Below are 23,441 nucleotides of genomic sequence, written 5' to 3'. Positions count from 1 at the left end.
CGCTGAGCCTGCGTGTCCGGAGCCTGTGCTCCGCAACGGGAGAGGCCACAACAGTGAGAGGCCCGCGTACCGCAAAAAAAAAAAAAAAAATCTACATGGCTTGCCTGACTCTAGACAGTCAGCAAGCTTTTATTCATTGCCTGCTGGGGGCCAGGATCTGGAGATGATGTTGTACAATTAGTAGACAAGCATCCCTAATTGAAATATTTTGTGTGTCTCACGCCCTGTGTCTTATGCTGATAGCCCCACATGGATACAACTATTTCCAGGTTCGTGTTGCTTTTGCAGCTATTAGACTGAACTCAGCAAAGCAAAATGACCAAAATTAACCTTTCCAGTGGATTCTGTCTTGGTAGTGCTGTTGTCATCTAAGTTAGATATGATATCAAGAAACGTATAAAAACAGTTCCATGTGAAAGCAAATTAAAATGGGCCAAAGATAGATTGTAAACAGCTTGCCTGCCTTCCCGCCTACTTTCCTATAAATATTAAGTTAAATATAGTATATGCCCTAACATTGTAATTCACTTCCACGAGGATTTATTGGATGATTATCCTGGGTCGAGCCCTGTGCTAGGTGCTGGGACTACAAGAACGAATGAGAAATGGTCCTGCCCTCAGGAACCTTCCATCTAATGTGGAGAGAAACATGTGTCACTTGGTCTCTATTTGCCACTGTCTCCCCCAGATCCATTCTCTCCCTCTCTCTGCCTTGCTCCACACCTCAAGGATTGATCTCTATGAGCTGCATCTCTGGGGCTGTCTTGCTCTGTGGCTTCTGGGTGAGTTCAGCCAATGGGAGGCATTGTTTTGGCTTGAAGCTCTGGCCATTGCTCTGTGATTGTAATTCTCTCCTCCAAGCCTCCAGCACTTGCAGGGCTCCCTTAGCCAATAATCAATTTCTTTACCTCTGCCCGCTTCTGTGAATAGTCCCTTCATAAAGTTAGTTTCATGATTTCATCTGAGTGTGCCTTCTGTTTCCTGTACAAACCCTGACTGATTCAACAGGTAAATAAACTACTGAATTAAAGGAGGTAAATGAAGTAATAGAGGTATATACACAAGTAGAATGGTGTGATACAGGAGGGCATGCTCAAGAATGCCCAGAGAATGGGAATGAGTAAATGCTTCTTGATCTGAACACTGAAGGATAAATAATAAGTAGGAGAAAGACCTGGAAGGGGCAATGTCTAGCATGGAGAGAAAACTAACCAGGATGTATTCATGCAACTGTTAGCAGGTTAGGGCAGCTGCAGCACTAAGTATAGGGAAGGCAACAGAGGGAGACAGTGTGGAGAAATAAACTGGGTTCAGGACATGTAAGGATGTTAAGCAATTCTGTTCATTGCACACGCACACTGCCTGCCTCTCTCTCTCTCTCTCTCTCTCTCTCTCTCTCTCTCTCTGCCAAACACTGTTCTAGGCACTGGAGATTCATTAGACCATAAAACAACAATCCCTGCTCTTAGGGGATCTAAAACAGGGCAGCAGTAGAGATGTAAAAGAGGGGGCAAATATTGTAAAGGAAATCAAAAAGGAGGACAATGCCCAGGACAGTGCAGACAAATCTGAGATTTTTTGTTTAATTTTTGATTTTGAAATAATTATAGATTCCCAGGAGGTTACAAGGAAATGTATAGGGAAACCCCATGTACACTTCACCCAGCCTCCTGCAATGTTCACATCTTATACAATTATAGTAAAATATCAAAACCAAGAAATCGTCATTAATATAATCACAGTGTTTTCAGATCTCATCAGTTATACACAGACTCGTGTGTATGTGTAGCATCGCCACCATAATCAACATGCTCAAGCCATCATGTTACCTCTTGATAGCCACATCCATCTGCCATCCCTAAGCCCTGAAGACTACTTATCTGTTCTTCATCTCTATAATTATGGTATTTCATGAATGTTACATAAATTGAATCATGTATCATGGATCCTTTGGGGATTGGCTTTTTTCACTCAGCATAATTTGCCTGTGGCTCATCTAAGTTGTGTGTATCAATATTTCACTCCTTTTTTTTGCTGAGTAGTATTCCATGGATGTACCAGTGTTTGTTCAACCCACTGAACCCACCGAAGGACACGTGGGTAGTTTCCAGTGTGGGGTTATTATGAACAAAGCTGCTATGAAGAATTGTATACAGCCTAGATACTTTTTGAGTGAATGAATGAGATAAAATGGATAGAATGCAGTGACCAGCTGTAGGGGATGAAGCCTGACATTGTTAGTAAAAAATGAGCCCCCAAGCACGTGCAGTCACCAAGTACTACAAAAAGGGTTTATTTTGTTTCATATATGTATGTGTCTTATACATATGTATACATATGCTTTATTAATAATCAAAGGGTATCTTTTAAAATAAAACAATTTAAGATAAGCAAACTGTGAATTTAAAACTCTAAAGTAAAACTTGACAACATATTTATGTTGTCAAGAGACAAAAGTCAGTACAATCATTTAAAATATTTAAGTAGGGCTTCCCTGGCGGTGCAGTGGTTGAGAGTCTGCCTGCCGATGCAGGGGACACGGGTTCGTGCCCCGGTCCGGGAAGATCCCACATGCCGCAGAGCGGCTGGGCCCGTGAGCCATGGCCGCTGGGCTTGCGCATCCGGAGCCTGTGCTCCGCAACGGGAGAGGCCACAACAGTGAGAGGTCCGCATACCGCAAAAAAATTTAAGTAAATTTTAAATGATCTTTGTTGTGATCTGGCATTTTTAAAATTCTGATGTTTTACAAATTCTGTTTTGTTAGTTGCTTGAGCTCCTATTCTGCAATGTGCTATTATTATTATGCATGATTGTATCCGTGCTCCTGAAAGAGTTTTAAAATTAATTCTAATTTGAAGAAAGAACATTCTACCCATAGAAAGTTCAAAAATAAAAATGATGAAGGACACATTTCAGAAAAACACGCATGGTATTTTACATCACCTACTTTAGAATAATTCCAGGATAGTTTCTTTTACTTTTGTTTTTTTTATTCTACTTTTTAATGAATTTACAACTAACCCAAAATGTTCCCTAGTTTTTTTGCCTTCCAGAGTCACAGTTTCCTTCAATACTCAAATAAGGATAATTCATCCTGGCAAGTCTGTTGCCTCCTTTTGGATAAAAATCTGGCAATAACCCAAAGAACATTCGTAAGGGCTCCTGATCTATCTACAAGATACGTGTATAATTTCTTTGCCCATTTTAATATTTTAGGTGTGTTGCATTCTTCTAAAAATTTGCAGTCAGTACCCAAGAAGAATTCTTTTTTTGCATGTAGAAAAAGTCCAGTTTGGACTTCCCTGGTGGCGCAATGGTTAAGAATCTGCCTGCCAATGCAGGAGACATGGGTTTGATCCCTGATCCAGGAAGATCCCACATGCCGTGAAGCAACTAAGCCCGTGTGCCACAACTACTGAGCCTGCGCTGTAGAGCCCATGAGCCACAGCTACTGAGCTCGCGCACCACAACTACTGAAGCCCACTCGCCCTAGAGCCCGTGCTCCACAACAAGAGAAGCCACCTCAACGAGAAGCCCGCACACCACAACAAAGAGTAACCCCCGCTGGCCACAACTAGAGAAAGCCCACGCACAGCAACGAAGACCCAACACAGCCAAAAAATAAAAAAAAAGTAAACGACCTAAAACAAAAAAGTCCAGTTTGCTCAGATAAACTCAACAAGCCAGGTGATATATTCTATTATTTATGTGCTTCTGTTCGTATTTTATTATTTAATTTGGACTTGCAACTACTTAGGCAGTTATGGATCAAAAGGTGAGGCTGAAATGTACTATCCAACTGATAGAATGATTTATTCCTCCACAGGTCATTGGTATAGGCTACAGTTGTCATCAAATACGTATGGTATTTTACCTATCCTGTTGCCATGGAGATCAAGAACCAAATTAAAACACATTTGCCAGGGTCATAATAATGTAGCCAGAATTTAAAGAGAAACTTGATTTGCAGTTATATATAATTTTGCTTGTTTGCTCTGACGGTCTGTTGACTTCTACGTGCTTTAGCTTATCAATAATAATAAAGCTTCTCGAGCCATTAACTCACATGGGTCTTGACATTCCATGAGCCCAGATACAACACATCGTCTGGCAATCTGCTTGGGTTGGCCGCTGGATTGAAGAAGAGAGGAAAGTCTGGGATAATTCCCAAATGTCTGGATCTGGTGACAGGGATCCCATGGTAAGGCAAGCTTGAGGAGAAAAAGCTGGATAAGGAACTGTTGAGTCTGAAATCCCTGTGGGCCATGCAGTCCGAGAGGCAGCCAGTAGAAGGCTGGCTATGAGTGTCTGAGGGTCCAGGTCACATCGGCCAAAAGAGCTTGGCATTTTCCCCAAGAAGAGAATCCTGGGGAATATAAACATCTAAGGCTGGGACAGAGGAAGAGGGTAAGGAAAAAGACCGAGCAGGTGTCTAATGTCTGATAAAGTGCCTGGCACACAGCCAGCACTCTGCAAATACTGTGAAAGAATATGGAACGCAGCCATGGGGATCTACAGCAGAATGGATGGGCAAACAGGCTCAGCTCACTCTTACCGGCAACTAGTCAGAAATGTGCCTGGGGCTTCCCTGGTGGCGCGGTGGTTGAGAATCTGCCTGCCAATGCAGGGGACACAGGTTCGAGCCCTGGTCTGGGAAGATCCCACATGCCGCGGAGCAACTAGGCCCGTGAGCCACAACTGCTGAGCCTGCGCGTCTGGAGCCTGTGCTCCGCAACAAGAGAGGCCGCGATAGTGAGAGGCCCGCGCACCGCGATGAAGAGTGGCCCCCGCTCGCCGCAACTAGAGAAAGACCTCGCACAGAAACGAAGACCCAACACAGCCAATCAAATCAATCAATAGAAATGCTGTAGAATTATTTAAAAAAAAAAAAAAGAAAGAAAGAAATGTGCCTGGACCCAGAGGTTCATGTAACACATCGACCACTCTTCTCAGATCACTTCTGGTCAGTGCTGCGTCCACGTCACGTGCCCTTGGTCTCCCTTACATGTGCCTCTTCTCCATTTCTCTGGGGTCCTGGCTTGGTTCACCCCAGGGATCTATTCCCGCCTGCCTGGGTCATCACACCCTTGTGGGGGGAGCAGTATACATTGCCTCTCACAGCATAATTGCAGTTTGTTATTATCCTAAAAGACCCTCTTCCTGTGGAGGGGTTGGGATGGATGAGATAAAGGAGATTTAGAAGATGGAGAACCCAGTGGGACTAGGTGGAATTAAAAGAATGAAGGGGAAGGCGAACCCCATCCTGCTACAAATAAAAGGAACAGTCTGAGGAGTAAGGGGAGAACCCAGAGAGAATGGTTCAGTAATACCAAAAGACCAGCTGCTTTAAAAATAGTTGCTAGTCAACTGTGCCAAATGCCACGTGGAGGACAAGAAAGAAGACAAAAGGTAAGCCGTGGATTTGGTGATCAGTAGCTCCATGATGCGTTTAACAACAAAACTTCCCGCTGGCAGAGAGAGTGAAATCCAGGTTGCAGGTCAGGAGTCGTGGGAAATGAGGGAAGGCTACACGCCCCAGTCTTTCTCATCCGGGGCAGGGCATCGCTGGACACCCTTAGCACATCACAACCCCAGCAGTCCCCCGTGATTCTGCTCCGTCCCTCGGCTCACAATCCAGTCCTGCCTCCAAAATAAGTCCCAAGTCTGACCACTTCTCACTCCGCCCAAGGAGCCACCCTTGTGTGGCCATCTGTCCGGGTGATGGAAACTGCCTCCCCCCTGGTTCCCTTCCCACCTGACTGTCCCATAATTGGTCCTTCACAGTGGCCACAGTGGTCTGTTAAAACCAGTCAATCAGACCATATCATTGCCCTTTGTAAATCCTCCACAGTGATCCCGTTATTAAAAATAATTGTTCGTGTCTGACCTTGCCGTACTACATGATCCGCACTTTCTGCCTCTTAGCATCCTACTTACCCTTCCTCTCGCTGCCCTCTGCCACGTGCACCTATTTTCAGTTCCTCAAATGTGCAGGGTTTGTTCCTACCCTTGCACTTGCTATTCCATCTTTCAGGCAGGGCTTGCTTCTTGCGCATGAGTCCTGCACCCCCGGATCCCTACGGCCCCATATTGGTTTAATGCTCTGCAGTTGGCATCTTGAAATTCTTCATTTTTGAACCGAGGGGGCTCACCTTTCCATTTTGCACTGGGCCCTGCTCTCAGGGATTGTGTTAGATAGACGTCCCCTCCTCAGAGAGGCCTCCCTTGGCCTCCCAGCCTAAAGCTGCCCCCACTTTCCAAAACACAGGCTATCCCCTTATCCCATTTTATTTTCTTTGTAACAGCTTTCACGCTCTGACACGTTCTTGCTTAGGTACTTATTTGCGTGGTGTCCACTTCCCTCCCCCTGGAATGTAACAGGAGCTCCTACAGGGCAGGAACCATCTATTCTGTCTCGGCCCAGTGTCCGTAGAACCTCAGTGTGTGGAACACAAGGCTGCCCGACATACATTTGCTGATAAATGAGCTGTTCCAAAACTATACTCCCTGGACGCAAGAGAAGAACCATGCTGGGTGTCATGGAAATTCTAGAATGCATTTGGTATTTATATACATCCTGATCAGTAATTAAATTTTTGTGGTGCTGGTCTGTTCTGATAAATTCTGATTTCATGATGAGGTTAAATGGGGTATAAATTCTTCATATTATATTCAAGGTTGATCTTTTTCATGAAAGATTTTGAAGTCTGGATTCAATGCCTACTTTTGCTGCCTATGTTATATGAGCCTAAAACAATCATTTTAGTTTAGTCTGAATTTTTTTAAAAGAGGTTGTTGGTCTACCCTCCAATTACATTGTGCTCTATGGCTCAATAAATGATTTCCGTTAGTATTAACTAATTTGACCTGTTCAGTAACTCTATACAAGAGATAAGGTGGCTGTATCATTTTACAGATTGACTCAAACTATGTTGAAGCTTGATGAGAATACATGAATAATAATCACAGATATTTAGAGCTGGGAGTAAGAGTTGAGATTATTTCTTCCAATAATTTCTCATTTTTAGATGAGGACACAGAGAAATCCAGAGCCCACCACGAGGCAAGGATTTTGACAGAACCTGATTCTTAAATCAGTGAACTTTATGCTTCACCATTGGTCCTCTCTGTTAGAGGTGGCCAACATTTGCCCAAAAAGAGTATTTACAGTCTACTTCAAAATTCTGCTTTTTGATGTGCATTATATCTTTAATTTTATTAAATGAATGGCTGAATAGATGAAGATAAAGAAAGAAGAAGGGAAGAAAAGGAGGGAGGGAGGAAGGAAGGAAACAGAGCTAGGGAAATTATTACTATTGTTACTGAACCAGGTTCATTTTGCCTGACGCTCAGCAAGCCAAAACACTGAGTTGCCAAGTTTTGCAGCAAAGAGAAGGTTTATTCACAAGGCAGTCAAGTGAGGAGATGGGAGAACAAGTCTCAGACCATCCTCCCCCTTTGGGGTGCAAAGGCCTTGGGGTATTTGGGAGATAAAGAATAAAGAAGCAGGATGGTCTGAGGGGTAAGGAACGTGGGGAGCATGAGGAAAGTGCTTGGGAAAAGATGTGGTAATCGTCATCGTTCTATGAAGGCCTCTGCACATTCAAAAGTGGAGGTGCGGGCTTCCCTGGTGGCGCAGTGGTTGAGAGTCCGCCTGCCGATGCAGGGGACACGGGTTTGTGCCCCGGTCCGGGAGGATCCCACGTGCCGCGGAGCAGCTGGGCCCGTGAGCCATGGCCGCTGAGCCTGCGCGTCCGGAGCCTGTGCTCCGCAACGGGAGAGGCCACAACAGTGAGAGGCCTGCGTACTGCAAAAAGAATATACATAGAATAAATTTCAATTTTATTTATTTATTTTATTATATTATATATATATATATTTGGCTGCATCCAGTCTTAGTTGCAGCATGTGGGATCTTTCGCTGCAGCAGGCAGGCTCTCTTGTTGTGGCACGCAGGCTCCAGAGCATGTGGGCTCAGTAGGTGTGGTGGGCAGGCTTAGTTGCCCAACCAAGGATTGAACCTGCATCCTCTGCATTGGAAGGCGGATTCTTGACCACTGGACCGCCAGAGAAGTCCCATAAATTTCAAATTAAAAAAAAATATATATATATATATATATATTAAGGCTTTAATGAGTCCTATCAAAACATATTTGTGGGGACTTCCCTGGCAGTCCAGTGGTTAAGACTTTGCCTTCCAGGGGGTGTGGGTTCAATCCCTGATCAGGGAGCTAAGATCCCACATGCCTCGCGAGACATGCCTCGAGGCCAAAAAGCCAAAACATAAAACAGAGGCAATATTGTAACGAATTCAATAAAGACTTTAAAAATGATCCACATCAAAAAAATCTTAAAAAAAAAAAAAGTGTGTGTGCTCACTTCTGCAGCACATATAAATACTAAAACTGGAACGATACAGAGAAGATTAGCTTGGCCCCTGCACAAGGATGACGTGCAAATTCAGGAAGCATTCCATATTTAAAAAAAAAAAAAATTTGTGTAAGATAAAGTAACTCAAGGTCATTGTTCCTGATCGTGTAGACAGCCCGCCCCCTAGTGTTTCTTTCTAAACCCTACCGCATTTTAAACCATAATCTCAAAATGTTAGGTTAATAGGATTAAGAACTGTGTCATCAAATTAATAGAACAAGGCAAAATCCCTGACACAGACAAAAATTAAATCAGAGAAAAGTGAAGGTCCTTCCAGAAGCTGGTGGCAACCTCACTGGGGAGAGCCTGCAAAGTTGGTGGTAAATATATTAAAACTTCATTTGGTAAATAGGGTCTTAATAGAAAGAGAATTAGTTCAAATGATAACCGTAGATATAAAATGCGATAGCTTTGTAGCTACTAGTATTTTTAAAAGATATTCCAAATGTTGATTAAACAATGGAGTTTTTTTTTTTTAATAACAAATAGACATAAAGCAGATAAATATCCCCTTTGGGAGGAATTACGCTAATCTAAGTTATTTTATAGACATAACTTTATGAAAGCATACATTTTTATTTAGAATGTTTGCAACTAATATTTATCAAATTAAATTTAAAAGGAAATTTATTATCTGAGAAGAAACAAATTTAAACTGTGCATGATTCATACGTCCTGATGGACTTTATAAGATGTATGAGAAAAATCTGAGGGGTTTTTGCTTTCATAAACAAATAAGTAGGGCTTCCCTGGTGGCGCAGTGGTTGGGAGTCCGCCTGCCGATGCAGGGGACACGGGTGCGTGCCCCGGTCCGGGAAGATCCCACATGCCGCGGAGCGGCTGGGCCCGTGAGCCATGGCCGCTGAGACTGCGCGTCCGGAGCCTGTGCTCCGCAACGGGAGGGGCCACAACAGTGAGAGGCCCGCGTACCGCAAAAAAAAAAAAAAAAAAGTAGTAAGCCATTTAGGTTAAAACTTACTGGTGGACTCTGAATTTTGAAAAAAAACAGTCCCTTTGACATATCTAATTCTGTGTTTGGGGATATTTACTGTTGACAAGGAAATAAAATGCAGTTTGGATTCTATGGGGCTGTTATCCATGCTATTGGTTGCCCTAAATTTCAAATGCTTCGGATGATGACCTTATTTAACTGTCAGGAAGAATGTAAACAAAATAGGGACTTGGGTTGTCTTTTTTAAAAAATTATTTAGATTTCAGGTTTCCTTATGTCTCAGCCATATTAGCATACATTGTCTAAAGTTATAAAGAAAAACTGACGGAAAAATGCTTTGGATCACCATGTGTTTTCAGTTGATGCCAGTAGAAACTAACTTAACCTAAGGCATTTGACGCAGGTTTATTTTTCCTTTGCAGTCACAGCGGAAACATGAAGCTGCCACTCTTGGTGTTTATTGCGTATCTGCTGTGGTTGAAAGATTGTCACTGTGCACCTACTTGGAAGGACAAAACTGCTATACATGGAGACCTGAAGGGTAATGTTTGGTTTCTTTATCTGCACTGTGTCTCGTTTGCCTGTTTGCATGTCCTGCCGGCATTTACGGTGATTTACAGTTGAGAGATATCAGGATGCCCTCTAGTTTCACGGTGAGATGTTCTCCAGGCACTTAAGCCAAGTAGACAAGACGCCAAGCATCTGGATAAAAATAGAAAATTCCAAATGTGTCTCTGAGAATGGTCCACATATCCAGATGTTTGCCATCACAGAGATAAAACTTGCCAACGTTTTGGGTTGCATTGCTTGGTCTCATCCAGATGTTTGGTGTCCTCTGAGCACAGTTTTAATGAACAGTGAAATTCTTTTCTAGCATTTGAAAAATTTAAACAATTAAAGTAATCCATGCAGTTATTCTTGAGATAGTGAAAGAATGGGTTATAATGACATTGAATCTGATAGGTCTGTGCTCATTAACTTGTGGCCTTTGCTTGATGAGATATGCTTTGAGTACTTAACAGTTAGGAAAATAAATTAGTTTAAACGTTTCTTTTGGGGGATCTGTAATTAAATTTGGAGACCAGATTACGCTCCTTTGGAGGCCACATTGGCTATTGTGAAGAGAGAATGACAAGCCATGAATTTCATACTCACTAAAGGCTTGTTAAAGGTGTGTAAGAGATGTCCAGTAGGTTATTAAAGAATCTTGCATTATACAAGATGCTTTCTAGGTTTTATGCCTCCTGGGAAGGTAACTGAAGCTGAAAGAAAAGGAAATTGTTCACTCTGTTTAAGGTTCCCAGTTGGGCATTTAATATAAATTGTCTGTGAAGAAAACTCAATGTTTTCTTCTAATATAAACACACTTGAGTTTTAAGGGAAAGAAAAACAATTGGATAAATGAAAACAGGCCCTGAGGAAAATGATAAGAATAGGTTTAAATGAACTCTGACTTGGCTAGAAGTTCAGAAGTGAGGAAGAGAAGGTATCACCCAGGTGGTAGCCGTGTCTATGTGGCAGCTGACAGCCCAAATCATTGTGATCTGCTTTCAAAGTTTGATGCTGTAAAAAAAAAAAAAAAAAAAACAATTAAGCCTCTGCTGGGGGAACATGAAAAGTTGGTGAACTCATTGTATTCTGATACATTGTAATCTGATCAGATCTCAAAGGAAAAAACTACAACTACATCCTAATCTTTTAGGTTTTTCCAAGGCTGGGAAGATAGATATAGATGAAGAGGTGAAGAAGGCTTTGACTGGTATGAAGCAGATGAAAATCCTGATGGAAAGAAGAGAGGAGGAACATAGCAACCTAATGAGAACCCTGAAGAAATGCAGAGAAGAAAAGCAGGTACAGTCATTGAAAATCATACCTGTCCTTAACTATATCTGGACCATAAATAGTGCATGTCTGAGTGCACTGGAGGAATTATTTATTTACCCTAATCATAGATTTTCTGGAGAGCAGCCCTTATTGGAGGAAGAGTTTGAAGAAAATTTCAAATTTCTTCAAAGAACATACTCCTTGTAGATTAGGCCTTCAAAGGACTCCAAACTGGAGAATTTGGGGGATTCGGCTCTGTTTGGGAAGCGCTGCTTTCTTAAAAATGCTTTATTGGTGCCTTTTGAGTTGGGATATTGTGTCAAAAGTGTCTGGGAGTTTTTGGCTACATCAGTGGCCTCCAAAGTTTTTTGCTTTCCCATCCCTATTACTATAATTATTGTTAGCATCCACTCCTGAATATATGCATTTTAATTTATTTATTAAATTAGACACATGAATTGCTACCGTTATTATCTCAAGGCACAGAATGCACTTAGGGATCATCATTAGCTAGGGTAGATGTAAGTCCATATTTCAAATCTAGATATTTTGCAAATTTTTTAGCTTATTGCCAAATCTGATTAGATCATTGTATTTTTACTGACACAAGGCCAAAGAGCTTGTAATGAAAAAGTGGCAGCCCTGCCATTTGCTTCTTATCTACTTGAGCTTAAGTTATTCATATTTTTTAATCTGCTGGGGTTTTTTTTCAAGAAACTTTTAAAGCCTCCTGTTCATTTAGTGAGGGCTAGTTTAGTTAAAAGTAGTTAAAAAACATCATTTACCTGAGTTCTCTTAAATGGCAAGTCACTGCAATTGGCTCCAAGTGAACAAAGAGAGAGGCAACCAGTGTCTCTTCCACAGGGTCCTCACACACAGCTGGCCACACACAATGGCCTGCCACAAGCACCAGTGCATGTGAAATAGTACATCAGCCTCATCAATTTTTTTAATTCAAATACCTTTACTTAATAGTTGTTGTCCAAACTATGTATCTTATCAATGGAGACTATACATTATATTCAAATGTCTATGGGCCATATTAAAAACTGTTCATATGTTACAGTATAAAGCTCAATACATTTCTAAATTATAGACATTGCATGGCTCATAGTTTAATATCATTAACCATTAACATAACACTGAGAACAGTTAAAAAATTTTTAAATTTATTTTCCAACATACCCTTATAGAGGATATCAAAACTATAACAAAAATAATTTGGAAAATATTTTAAATTTTAAAATTAGGAGTAAATTACTTTTAAATTTTATTTTCATGAAAACATTTTTAATTGTGGTAAAATATACATAACATAAAATTTGCCATCTTAACCACTTTTATGAGTACAGTTCAATAATATTAAATACATTCACAGTACTTCCCTGGTGGCGCAGTGGTTAAGAATCATGCTCCCAATGAGGGGGTCCCGGATTTGATCCCTGGCCAGGGAACTAGATCCCACATGCATGCTGCAACTAAGACCGGCGAGCTACAACTAAGACCCGGCTCAACCAAATAAATAAAGAAATATATTTTTTTTAATGCACTCACATTATTGGACAACCAATCTCCAGAATTCATCCCATTTTGCAAAACTGAAACTCTATACCCATTAAACAACTCCCCATTTCTCCTTTCCATAGTTGATTTTTAAATTTAAAAAACACAAATACAAGTTCTAATATTTCTTCTCTAGACCTTGATCTACACCTAGACCTGTAGACCTATAAAGTTGGGGGTTACCAAGCTCCAGAGCTGCTGGAATTCCCAGTGGCCACTGGGTGTCCCCTGATCCATTGGAGCAGGGCTACATCACAGGCTGGGACCCCAAAGCTGTAGTCAGCCTGTCACCAGCTGGTTGATTTTGCAGCCATCCCTCTCCCTGTACCACACAGGGTCCCTGTCGAGGAAAGGAGATTGCTTGACCAGCAGCTGGAAGCCCTCCTCCCGTTTGGCAGAGATCAAAAGACCTTGAGGAAATGAAAACCAGCTCCTCATGAGGAAAATGTGGAAGCCCCTCTAGCTGTGTTCTTCGCTGGTGGGCTTGTGAGTCTGGCCACCGGGAATAACCACACTAAATATCATTCACAGGCCCTTTATAAAACACATTATCACCTGCAGTCCTTCCAACATCTGAGTAAACCATCACTTTCATTTTACAGCTAAGGAAACTGAGTTTCGAGATGTTAATTAATGTGTTGTTGTTGTTAATTTTTATTGGAGTATGGTTGCTTTACAATGTTGTAACCCTGTCATGAGTGACCCAGGAGAAAGCCCACTGGCGCCGTGCCTGTGGAAGACCCCGTGACTTTCTGTTTTTCTCCCTTTCCCGGGCCTCCTGGCAAGCCAAGGAGGGAGCACATAGTATGGAAAGAATGCTTGGTGTAGGTCAGGTTAGCAAGTGTTAGTTCCGTTTCTGACCCTGAAGAATCCCAGGAGCTGGTAGAATTTTTATTATTTCTTAAGACCTACTTATTTTATTTTTTAAAAAATCATTGAATTATACTCTTAAGGTTTGGGTACTCATTTAAAATTCATTTAAAAAAGGAAAAACCTGCTTAACCCTGAGTCTCCCTCCCTAAAATTATTTTCAATCTAAAATAAAGGATACTTCACACAAATTACGAATTTGACAAATATGGGGTGGGTGCCCCCAAGTCTTCCGGAACAAAACACATCCCATCCTCAGGTGATCCAGTGTAATCTCGATCCTCCTCATCAGCTTCTCCCTATTTATATTTAGTGGGAGCATCTGAAACTTGCTCTTACTAAAGTGGGAAACCCTAAAGCAGCTTCAAGTGAGTCCCCAAGCCCCGCACCCCCCTCCAGGTTTGTGTGGGACTTTTAACTGCAGGAAGAGAGTTCTAAGTATGGAATCTATCGCTGGGTGGGACATTTAGGGGGAAGCAGAAGGCATGGACAAGGCATTCCTAAACCAGAGACCTACTTCCTCCATGGCAACATTTCAGTACCAAAACTTGGGCCATGTGATTTGGTCACTGGTTCTTGTTACACTCTTGGAGGTGAGTGGAAGGAAATCAGATGTGCCTTTCTTGCTCATCTCACTTAATACGAAACCTTCAGAGGTAGATCCTACAGTTATTCCTATTTGCTAAGAAGGAGACAGGGGCTCAGAGATGTTAAATAATTTGCCCAAGGGCCCACGGTGAATGTAGTTTGTAATTGGAAATATTGGGATTTCGGTTTATAGTGACAATGGGCAGAATATTTAAAAGACTGATTGAGAAAATCTGGGCAGTACTGTTGCCTGTCCTGGTGAGGCAACCTTTCTTGAGAAGTTGTAGGATTCCAAAATTGTTCTGCAAAGCCCAAAGAGACAAGTTAAACCTGTCTGGATCATGAGGTGCATTTGGCAGACTGGAGCCCTGCCAGGTTTCTTATGTGGGACGTAGCAAATGACACCCGGCTTAGCCCCAGGATTCTGCCATGAGGGCAGCTGAAAACTCTGAGCCCTGCGGAGATGTGGGGGGATTGTCAGTGCCCAGGTGTTTCTTTGGACTTAATATGCCAGGAAAGGGTGATTTCTTTTTCTCTTCCCGTAGGTAAAAGTGCATACTACATTGGTGTTAAAAACTGTGCTCCCTTGTGTTTTTTTTCACTTAAGGGAGTCTTCATCCACTCTGAGGCTTTCTCCTTACGGACAGGTCCATTATATCCCCTAAATCCCCTGAACTACTTCTCAGGCCTGGAGGGAGCCGGTCTGCAGAAGCCCACACTTGCAGGGAGGCCAGGGGTGGGGCGGTGGTCTACGTGGGGCTGGCCTGGGGGGTGCTCTGGGGGCAGGGTTGACGTTCTCAGGGACAGGTGTCGCTTCTGCTGGGCGGGACCTGGCCGAGTACAGCAGGCACCACAAGGGGGAGTGCTTGCAATATGGATGAGAAGAACGAAGCCCCTCAGAATACAGCATCTTTGCCATTAGAATGCAACTCACTACAAGAATTGTGATATACAGTACACAGGAATTTGATATACAAGATTTGATTTGATACACAAGAATTGTGCTTCCTTGCAGTGTTTAAGAACATACAAAAATTAAAAGCAGCATAAATGAAGGAAATAAATGTGTCAACTTTGTAAGCCTTAAAACCCCATCTTCCACATCCTTCAAGGACTAGAAGTGAAGACAGACAAGTAAACAGATCAATTACAGTCATTCAGCAGAGTAGGGGCTGTGTCTTCATTGTTGCTTCACCCACAGGCAACGAATGTCCATCCCATAGCAAACGCTCAATAAATAGCTGTTGACTGTATGAATGAACAGGTGAATAAGAACTGCCCGGTCTTCAATAGAGATCAAGCAGTGCTCTTAAGGTAAAAGAAAGCTTCAGCGTAGATCTGTCAGATGCTAAGGGCTTGAAGAAGGAATGAGGTTTAGTATTTTTTGTTTTTGTTTTAATTTTTGGCTGCCCTGCAGGGCTTGTGGGATGTTAGTTCCCCGGCCAGGGATCGTGGAACCCGGGCCCTTGGTAGTGAGAGCAAGGAGTCCTAACCACTGGACCGCCAGGGAATTCCCAGAGGTTTAGTTTCGAATATGCACATTTTGTAAAGAGTGAAATCAACTAAAGCACAACACATAGAGGCATGAAATGGAAATAGAGTGTGTGTTTCTACTTTTTAATTAGGAGGCCCTGAAACTTATGAATGAAGTTCAAGAACATCTAGAAGAGGAAGAAAGGCTATGCCAGGTGTCTTTGACAGGTTCCTGGGATGAATGCAAATCTTGCCTGGAAAGTAACTGCATGAGATTTTATACAACCTGCCAAAACAGTTGGTCCTCTATGAAAAACAAGGTAAGGGAAAAATAGAGCTCAAGGTTTCTAAGTTCTTAAGGTATGTGCTTCAGCTGACTTTAAAAAATTAACTTATGTTGATATTTAGAATAGATATGGATGATCTGATATTGGCCTTTTGCAACCTAGAATCTAGCATTCATGCTCATGTATGAATCACTTGTGGATATATAATTTTTAAGTTAGAACAGCCATCCAGTGCTTGTCCCTCCCTGTCAGATACACACAGGTGTGTGTATCTCTCAGAAATACCCTGACTCTTTCTGCCTGGTATTTGTTATTTATGAACATGTTCCCACTAGATTGTAAGCTCTTTGTGAGGGCAGGAACCATATCTTATCTGCCTTCATTTAAGCATTGTAGGCATTCAATAAATGTTTGCTGAATTGCATTCTGAATAATAGTATTATAGTCTCTGATTTCAACCTGCTTTAATGTTTTCTCTGGAGGCCAAGCCTTTGAAGGCATCCTCTGCCTCCTGAGTCTCTCCTTCAATGGGCTTGCCCTCTTGCGGCAGCACACACATGCCCGTGCACACACGTGCCCACATTCACGTCCCCTTCACCCCCATCCATGCACGTCCTGTAGGACTGGCATGTTTTCTTTTTTGTCCCCTTTGGCTCTCTTCTGGGCAGAGGAAAATCGCAGAGGGTGGTGACCTGAATGGGATGAGCTCTGACCCATAAAAGGCTCCTCTTCTCTTGGCCTGAATTTCCCTTCCCCTTCAAGAAGTGGGCTGAGTATGCAACGCAGAGAAATTCCCCTCTCCATATCAGAGCATGCAGTAATCAGAGTCTGCGCCTGTCTTGGCAGTGCCATCCCCAATTACAGAAGGAACAACCCCTAGGATAATTCATATGCCAAGTTAATTTGCCTCCACTGTTAATTGCATCTGCTCAATTTTTATAGCCACTCTCTAACATACCAGAGTTTACTGGAATGAGCACTGGCTGAAAGTCAGGAGCTTCGGGGACCATTCCTATCTGTGCCTTTTGTGTGACCTTATGACAATTTCTTGGGCCTTTAAAGTTTCGTTTTTGGGGCTGGGTTCAGGTAAACAGAAGCTGGCAGGGGGAGAGGCAGATGATCCACCCACATTACTTTTTGAGAAAGGCATGAGTCTTCTAAGAATCCCTGGAGAATTCTTTGAACAGCCCTTGAGCGGGGGTGGGGAGTGCTCCCACAGTGATGTTCGATGGTTGCTATGTTCCAAAACATACAACAGGGTCATATCACTATCATACAAGGGTAACTGTGTTCTGGCATGAACTTATGTGTCACATAGATGAAGTAGAACATGGTGTGTCTGCTGGAAGATCTCCCCCTGAATAGGAAATTCTATCATTAGAGCTTCATTCCTTTGACTACAGCCAAGGAGGGCTCTGATCACTGGTAATATGTAACATCCCGAAGTAATCTATTTAGCTGTATTAAGCATCTATAGTTCAGTGTGAATGTATTGATCTTTTCCCTGGACTAATTTATGAGACGAGAAACAGGAGAGCATAAAGACACGAATGGCATGCCACTGAAGGAAAAAAAAGAAAAAAGAACTAAGGCACTAAAGCAGAGGTGAAAGAGAAGAGCCTTCTTCACAGTTTTCAAGCTGCACGGTCTAAAACCATGCATGCCAACTACCACCAGTACATCAGGACTGTGGTTTGTCAATAATATTGGAAACTTGGCCTTCTTAGGCCTTGGTAGGCAAACAGAAACCAGGAGGAACTTCAGACCCTATTTCCATCGTCAAAGTCAAAGCCAGGTACATGAATGTTAATAAATTATCTTAAAGTGGATCACCTTTTCCTAGTTTGCCCAGAACTGTTCTTGATTTGGAATGACTACTTGTAAGTTGACATTAAAATTCACAATAAAAAAATAGTCCAAAAGAAAATTAATTTATTTCATTTCTGTCCCCCATCCCACCCCACAGCTTGAACATTTTTTCAGGAAGATATATCAGTTTCTCTTTCCTTTCCATGAAGATAATGAAAAAGACCTTCCCATCGGTGAGAAGTTCGTTGAGGAAGATGCACAACTGACCCAGATAGAGAACATGTTCAGCCAACTGACTGTGGATGTGGGATTTCTCTATAACAGGAGTTTTGACGTCTTCAAACAGATGCAGCAAGAATTTGACCAGGCTTTTCAATCATATTTCATGTCAGATACAGACTTCATGGAGCCTTACTTTTTTCCAGCTTTTTCCAAAGAGCCAGCAAAAAAAGCACATCCTGTGCAAAGCTGGGACATTCCCAGCTTCTTCCAGCTCTTTTGTAATTTCAGTCTCTCTATTTATCAAAGTGTCAGTGCAACAGTTACTGAGATGCTGAAGGCAATCGAGGATTTATCAAAACAAGACAAAGGCAAGTATTAAAAGATTATTTAGATATCTATACTAGTGTTGAGTTTTATTTAACTTTGGAAATGGTAGCCATTTCTAAGTCATTGTACAGTGTTTCTGAGAGTGATGGTTTATGGATAATCAAAGTCTCACAGCCTCTTAGAAAAAGCTTTGAGGTCTGCCAAACACTAGCCTTCTCCCGTCTTTGTCGAGAGCTCTGTGGGGCTGTTCTCTATTTCTAAAGCAAATTTTCAAAGCTGAGAAAGAAAATGCTGGTAAGGTGAGAACTTGAAAAAGACAGTTGCCTCCTTTATTAAAACTCAGGCAGGTGCTTGGCTCTATTCTGCTTGAACATCATGGGGTTTCTTTAAAATCAGTCCAGGCTCCTCAACGCCCAGTTTGTGAAGAAAGCTTAGTGCCATGTAAAACCAGGTCACATTTAGTGCCTTCCATGACCTCCTCTGCATCACTACTGTAATCCCTTAGATCACATCATTTATGCACAAAACCAGGGAAAATACTCAGAGACAAACCCAAGACTGTAGAAATTTCTGTAAATGATAATAATCGCCTTCTACCAATACCACTCACACCCTCTGATATTCCATGTTGGAAAAAGCAATGCTGCTTTATGTTGTTAAGGCAGAAGGCGGTAACTTCTTTGGGCTTCTGTGGAGAGCCTGGGAGGCAGCGTCTCAGAAATGAGAGTTGCCGTGTGGGCCACAGGTAGAATCTGTGTTTCCTTGGACTTATCTCTATGGAACATTAAGTCAAGGACAGGGATGCTCTTCTCTAACAAAAAATGAAACGGGCTCCTAGAAATTCTGCCAGTTGTGACAACATGGATGAACCTGGAGGACATTATGCTATGTGAAATGAGCCAGACACAGAAGGACAAACATTTTATCCCACTTACATGAGGAATCTAAACTAGTCAATTCCTCCCTTGCACCACCATCACCTCAGTGATAATCTGGAGATCCAGGGTCCCCTGCAAGTGCAGAAAGTAAAAACAAAAACAAAACAGCAAACCAAAAAAGCCTTTGTTACACCTTTATACTCTTCTCTCTCCAGTGTCCCTACCCTAACCAGACAGCAAGCTCAACAGAGGAGAGAGTCTCTTCCCATATAAGTACATGAGGACAGTTTATCAAAAATAGGCAGGCAGGGGCTGTGGGGTATTTGCGTGTGGTTTCCATCACTTTTCTGGACTGGTGGTAGGTGAGGAATAAACCTATTGCCCCTAGAAAATCCTCCTAATGAGAATAAACCTTTGCCCCTTGCGGTAGGCAGAATAATATAATAGCTTTCCAAAGATACCCAAATCCTAATCGCCAGAACCTGTGAAAATGTTAGGTTACACAGCAGGGGAAAGTAAGGTTGCAGATGGAATTGAGGTTGCTAATCAGCTGACCTTAAAATAGGGAGAGTATTTGGGGTTGTCCAGGTGGCTCCAGTGAAATCACAAGGACTCTTAAAAGTAGAAGAAGGAGGCAGAAAAGAATCAATAGAGACAGCCTCATGAGAGGAACTTGTCCCTACTTTGCCAGCTTTGAAGATAGAGGAAGGGGAACAGGAGCCAAGGTGGGTGGTGGCCTCCAGACACTGGAAAGACATGGAGATGGATTCTGCCCTAGAGCCTCCAGAAAAGAACAGCCCTGCCAACACCTTCATTTAGCCCACTGAGATCCACTTCAGACTTCTGACCTATAGCACTGTAAAATAATCTATGTTGTTCAAACCACTAAATCTGTGGAATCTGTTACAATAGCAATAGGAAAGCTGCCTCCTGTCAATTACAGTGGTTAATATCTTCTGAGTGTAAACTATGTATCTGGCAGCCTTCACAGGTAGGCTTTATTTGTCATGATCATCCTAAGAGCGAAAATTAGAAAAGTAGCTAAAATTGAATAATGAACACTGTTAAAAGGAAAATGGTGATAAAAATATGAAATATCTTGTTTAATATATTTTTTAATTTTATTGAGTGTTGTTTCATTTTAGTCTCCATACAAAAGAATTTCTTTCCTACTTTGTTCTTTCTAGACTGCAGTTGCTGAATCTGTTGAAACAGAATAAGATAGCTTTTGCAGTTGTCCTCACTTGGCTTACAAATCCCTGGAGAGAATAGATGAGATCCATTCAATAAAACTGTGGTGTAGTAGCTTCACACAGTGCTGGGTGCTGGGAGCTGGGAGTTCTGGGTTTTAATCCTGCCCTGGAGAATTTTGCTGTCCTTAATTTTCCCATGGGGGAAACAGGCAAGTTGGGAAGGTAGATGATTTACTAGAAGTAACTGCCTAGAAGGGTCCTCAGGCTCTGTTCTGGCATGGCCGAAGGTAGGCGATGGGCTACTCTCATGAGTATAGCATGGGGAATTGGTTCATATAGCCCTCAATTTGCCATCCTTGACTATACCAGGTATTCATCTAGATGCTGTGAATAAGCAATGATTATGACACAGATGACACAGCCCCTAACTTTTAGGAGTTTAGTCCAGAGAAAGAAAAACAGGTTAGTGAACAATTATACTACCATATCGTAAGTGAAATGAGAGGAAGTTATGGAGGAATGACAAGATTAAAATGACAAGACCAAATCCCCTCTCTCAAAGGACTCAGAGTCTAATAGAGAATACAAAATTAACAGCACATAATGCAGAATTGCTCTACAGTAGAACTCACAGGGGTTCTCTGGGGCGAGAGGAGATGCCACTAAACCTGTAAGGAATGGGAGAAAATGACTCCTATTCGACAAAGGGGATGGCTGCCTTACCCACCAGATGATCTAGCAAATGCCTCGTAGGTTTTTAAACAATAAACTTCACATTTTTTGTTTGTTGCTTTTGGCTGTGCCACGCGGCCTGCAGGATCCTAGTTCCCTGACCTGGGATTGAACCCCTGCCCCACTGCTGTGGAAGCACAGTGTCTTAACCACTGGACCGCCAGGGAATTCCCAGTAAACTTCACAATTTATCTCGAAATGTTTCATTTTTTAACATCAAGGATTTAATATAACAGAATATCATCAGGTTAAAAATTAATAACAGGGCTTCCCTGGTGGCGCAGTGGTTGAGAGTCCGCCTGCCGATGCAGGGGACACGGGTTCGTGCCCCTGTCCGGGAAGATCCCACATGCCGCGGAGCGGCTGGGCCCGTGAGCCATGGCCGCTGAGCCTGCGCGTCCGGAGCCTGCGCTCCGCAACGGGAGAGGCCACAGCAGTGAGAGGCCCGCGTACCGAAAAAAAAATAATAATAAAAAATAAATAAATAAATAAAAATAAAAATGCAGGCGGGAAGGGTCATTATGTGTGCAAGTCCTTGTGCAGGACTCCCCAAAAGCTTCCAGTGACACTCACTCAAGTATATAAAGAAGTGGTTTCCATACTGCTGCTAGAATTAAATACCGTATTTACCCTTTTCCTTCTCCACCAGATAATCTTGCTGGCTCCCTGCTGTCCTATATTAAAATTAAAATCATTTTTTAAATATATTAGATTTTTTAATTATTAAATTACTACAGGTTATTGCCGAAAACTTGGAAAAAACAGAGAAGTATAAAGAAGAAGATATAAATCACCTGTGTGATGTTCTGATTTATAATGACATATATTTGGTCTTTGTCCAGTTTCTGGAACAGAGCTCCTAAATGTTGGACTTCTTTTTACATCATCATTTTTATATGGATGGTTAATTATTCCAGGAAAAAAAAAAGTTTCTTAAAAGTTGATCTGCTTTAGATGTTTTCCTAAATCTTTGACCTACTGTTTATAACATTATATATGTGAAACGCAAAAAAAGAATAGTAATAAATACCTACCACCCAGTTTAAGAAACAGACATTTCCAATATCTTTGGAACTCCAATACACATTCGAATTACAGCTTGAAAAAATTAAAATAATTACTAGAAAAAATTTTAATAGACGCCCAAAGAGAAGAGTGGCTTACAATTCCCTATCTAGTTAACCCCAATGATATCAGAAATAATAATGATAAAAATAAGACACTAAATTTAAAATAATTTAAATATACAAAGGAACAAAAGAAATGAAAGCTGCCCTCTCCCACCCCATCAAGTCTCTCTTCCAATAGAGTTACTATGAATAATTCCTCATGATTCCTTCCTGAAAATAAAATTATATGCATTAACTTCTGTGTGGGGAGTGGGGTTTGGGGGAAGCAAGTAGTAATAATAGTAATGATGAGTAATAATGACAGTAATGAGACTGCTGGATTAAAGGATACATGCACTTTTTAATAGATGCCAAATTGTCCTAGCAACTGGTTGCACCAGTATGCACTCCTACGATTGAATACAGAACAAAGATTTTGCAAGTGCTGGTTAGAAAGAGAAATGACATTCTATCCATGCCTTTAAAGTTCAAACTCTTTAACGGCACTGATGTAAAAATGCTGTTACTTGCAGACTCCGCCCACGGCGGCCTGAGTAGAACGGCATTGCCTGTGCGGGGCCGAGGGCTGTGCGGAGAACTTCGCCAGAACTCGTCGGAATGTTTCCAATTTCACGCAAGATGCCAAAAATGTCAGGATTACCTACAGGAAGGTAAATGATTATTATGTTCTCAGGGTTTCGATTGTATTCTGGTCAGAGGTCACAAATCTCACTTTTACAGGCATCGTGGATTCATTTGCTTCCCTTCAAGCTCTTTTTGGCGTGCTCATTGCCGTCTGGGGGTGCTCAGGGCAGGTTTATAAACGTTTATTATTCAAAAGTAGGTCAACTTACTTTTCCCCTTTTAAAAATTCCCCCTTTATTCCCGTGAAAAATTTTTATGGTTAAAGACCAAGCGAACGCTCTTGTGTGCAAAAGAGAACACCAAGCAAACACTCTTGTGTGCAAAAGAGAACTCTGAGCAAATTAGGGCAACTTCTTTCTTCTTACTGCAGAGAAAGAAAACCACCAATGAAGAAATCTTCAAAATGTGTAAGCAAATTTTTAGCCAAGTAAGTTTTTGTTTTGTTTTTGCGGTACGCGGGCCTCTCACTGTTGTGGCCTCTCCCGTTGCGGAGCACAGGCTCCGGACTCGCAGGCTCAGCGGCCATGGCTCACGGGCCC

The 23,441-nt window shown here is 42.0% G+C and overlaps 1 protein-coding gene and 1 non-coding gene across 2 annotated transcripts in view; both read left to right on the top strand.

The window, feature by feature from the left end:
• Positions 1–8,371: 8,371 nt before the first annotated feature.
• Positions 8,372–8,482, top strand: LOC112064134 (U6 spliceosomal RNA). The gene has a single exon (XR_002891386.1). It is a non-coding gene; the product is annotated as a U6 spliceosomal RNA (small nuclear RNA).
• A 1,329-nt stretch (positions 8,483–9,811) lies between these two features.
• CLUL1 (clusterin like 1) overlaps positions 9,812–23,441 on the top strand; it is a 25,880-nt gene continuing 12,250 nt past the window's right edge. Inside the window, exons 1-5 of the mRNA XM_007107844.1 lie at positions 9,812–9,923; positions 11,085–11,233; positions 15,853–16,020; positions 17,954–18,386; positions 22,791–22,928. Of these exons, the coding sequence (XP_007107906.1) occupies positions 9,818–9,923; positions 11,085–11,233; positions 15,853–16,020; positions 17,954–18,386; positions 22,791–22,928 (994 nt within the window). The 5' untranslated portion in view covers positions 9,812–9,817. The remainder of the gene's footprint in view (positions 9,924–11,084; positions 11,234–15,852; positions 16,021–17,953; positions 18,387–22,790; positions 22,929–23,441) is intronic.

Source organism: Physeter macrocephalus, chromosome 19 (assembly GCF_002837175.3).
Source record: "Physeter macrocephalus isolate SW-GA chromosome 19, ASM283717v5, whole genome shotgun sequence".
NCBI classification, from domain to species: Eukaryota; Metazoa; Chordata; class Mammalia; order Artiodactyla; family Physeteridae; genus Physeter; species Physeter macrocephalus.
Note: the sequence above shows the minus strand (reverse complement) of the source record. Positions and strands in the feature narration are given on the sequence as shown.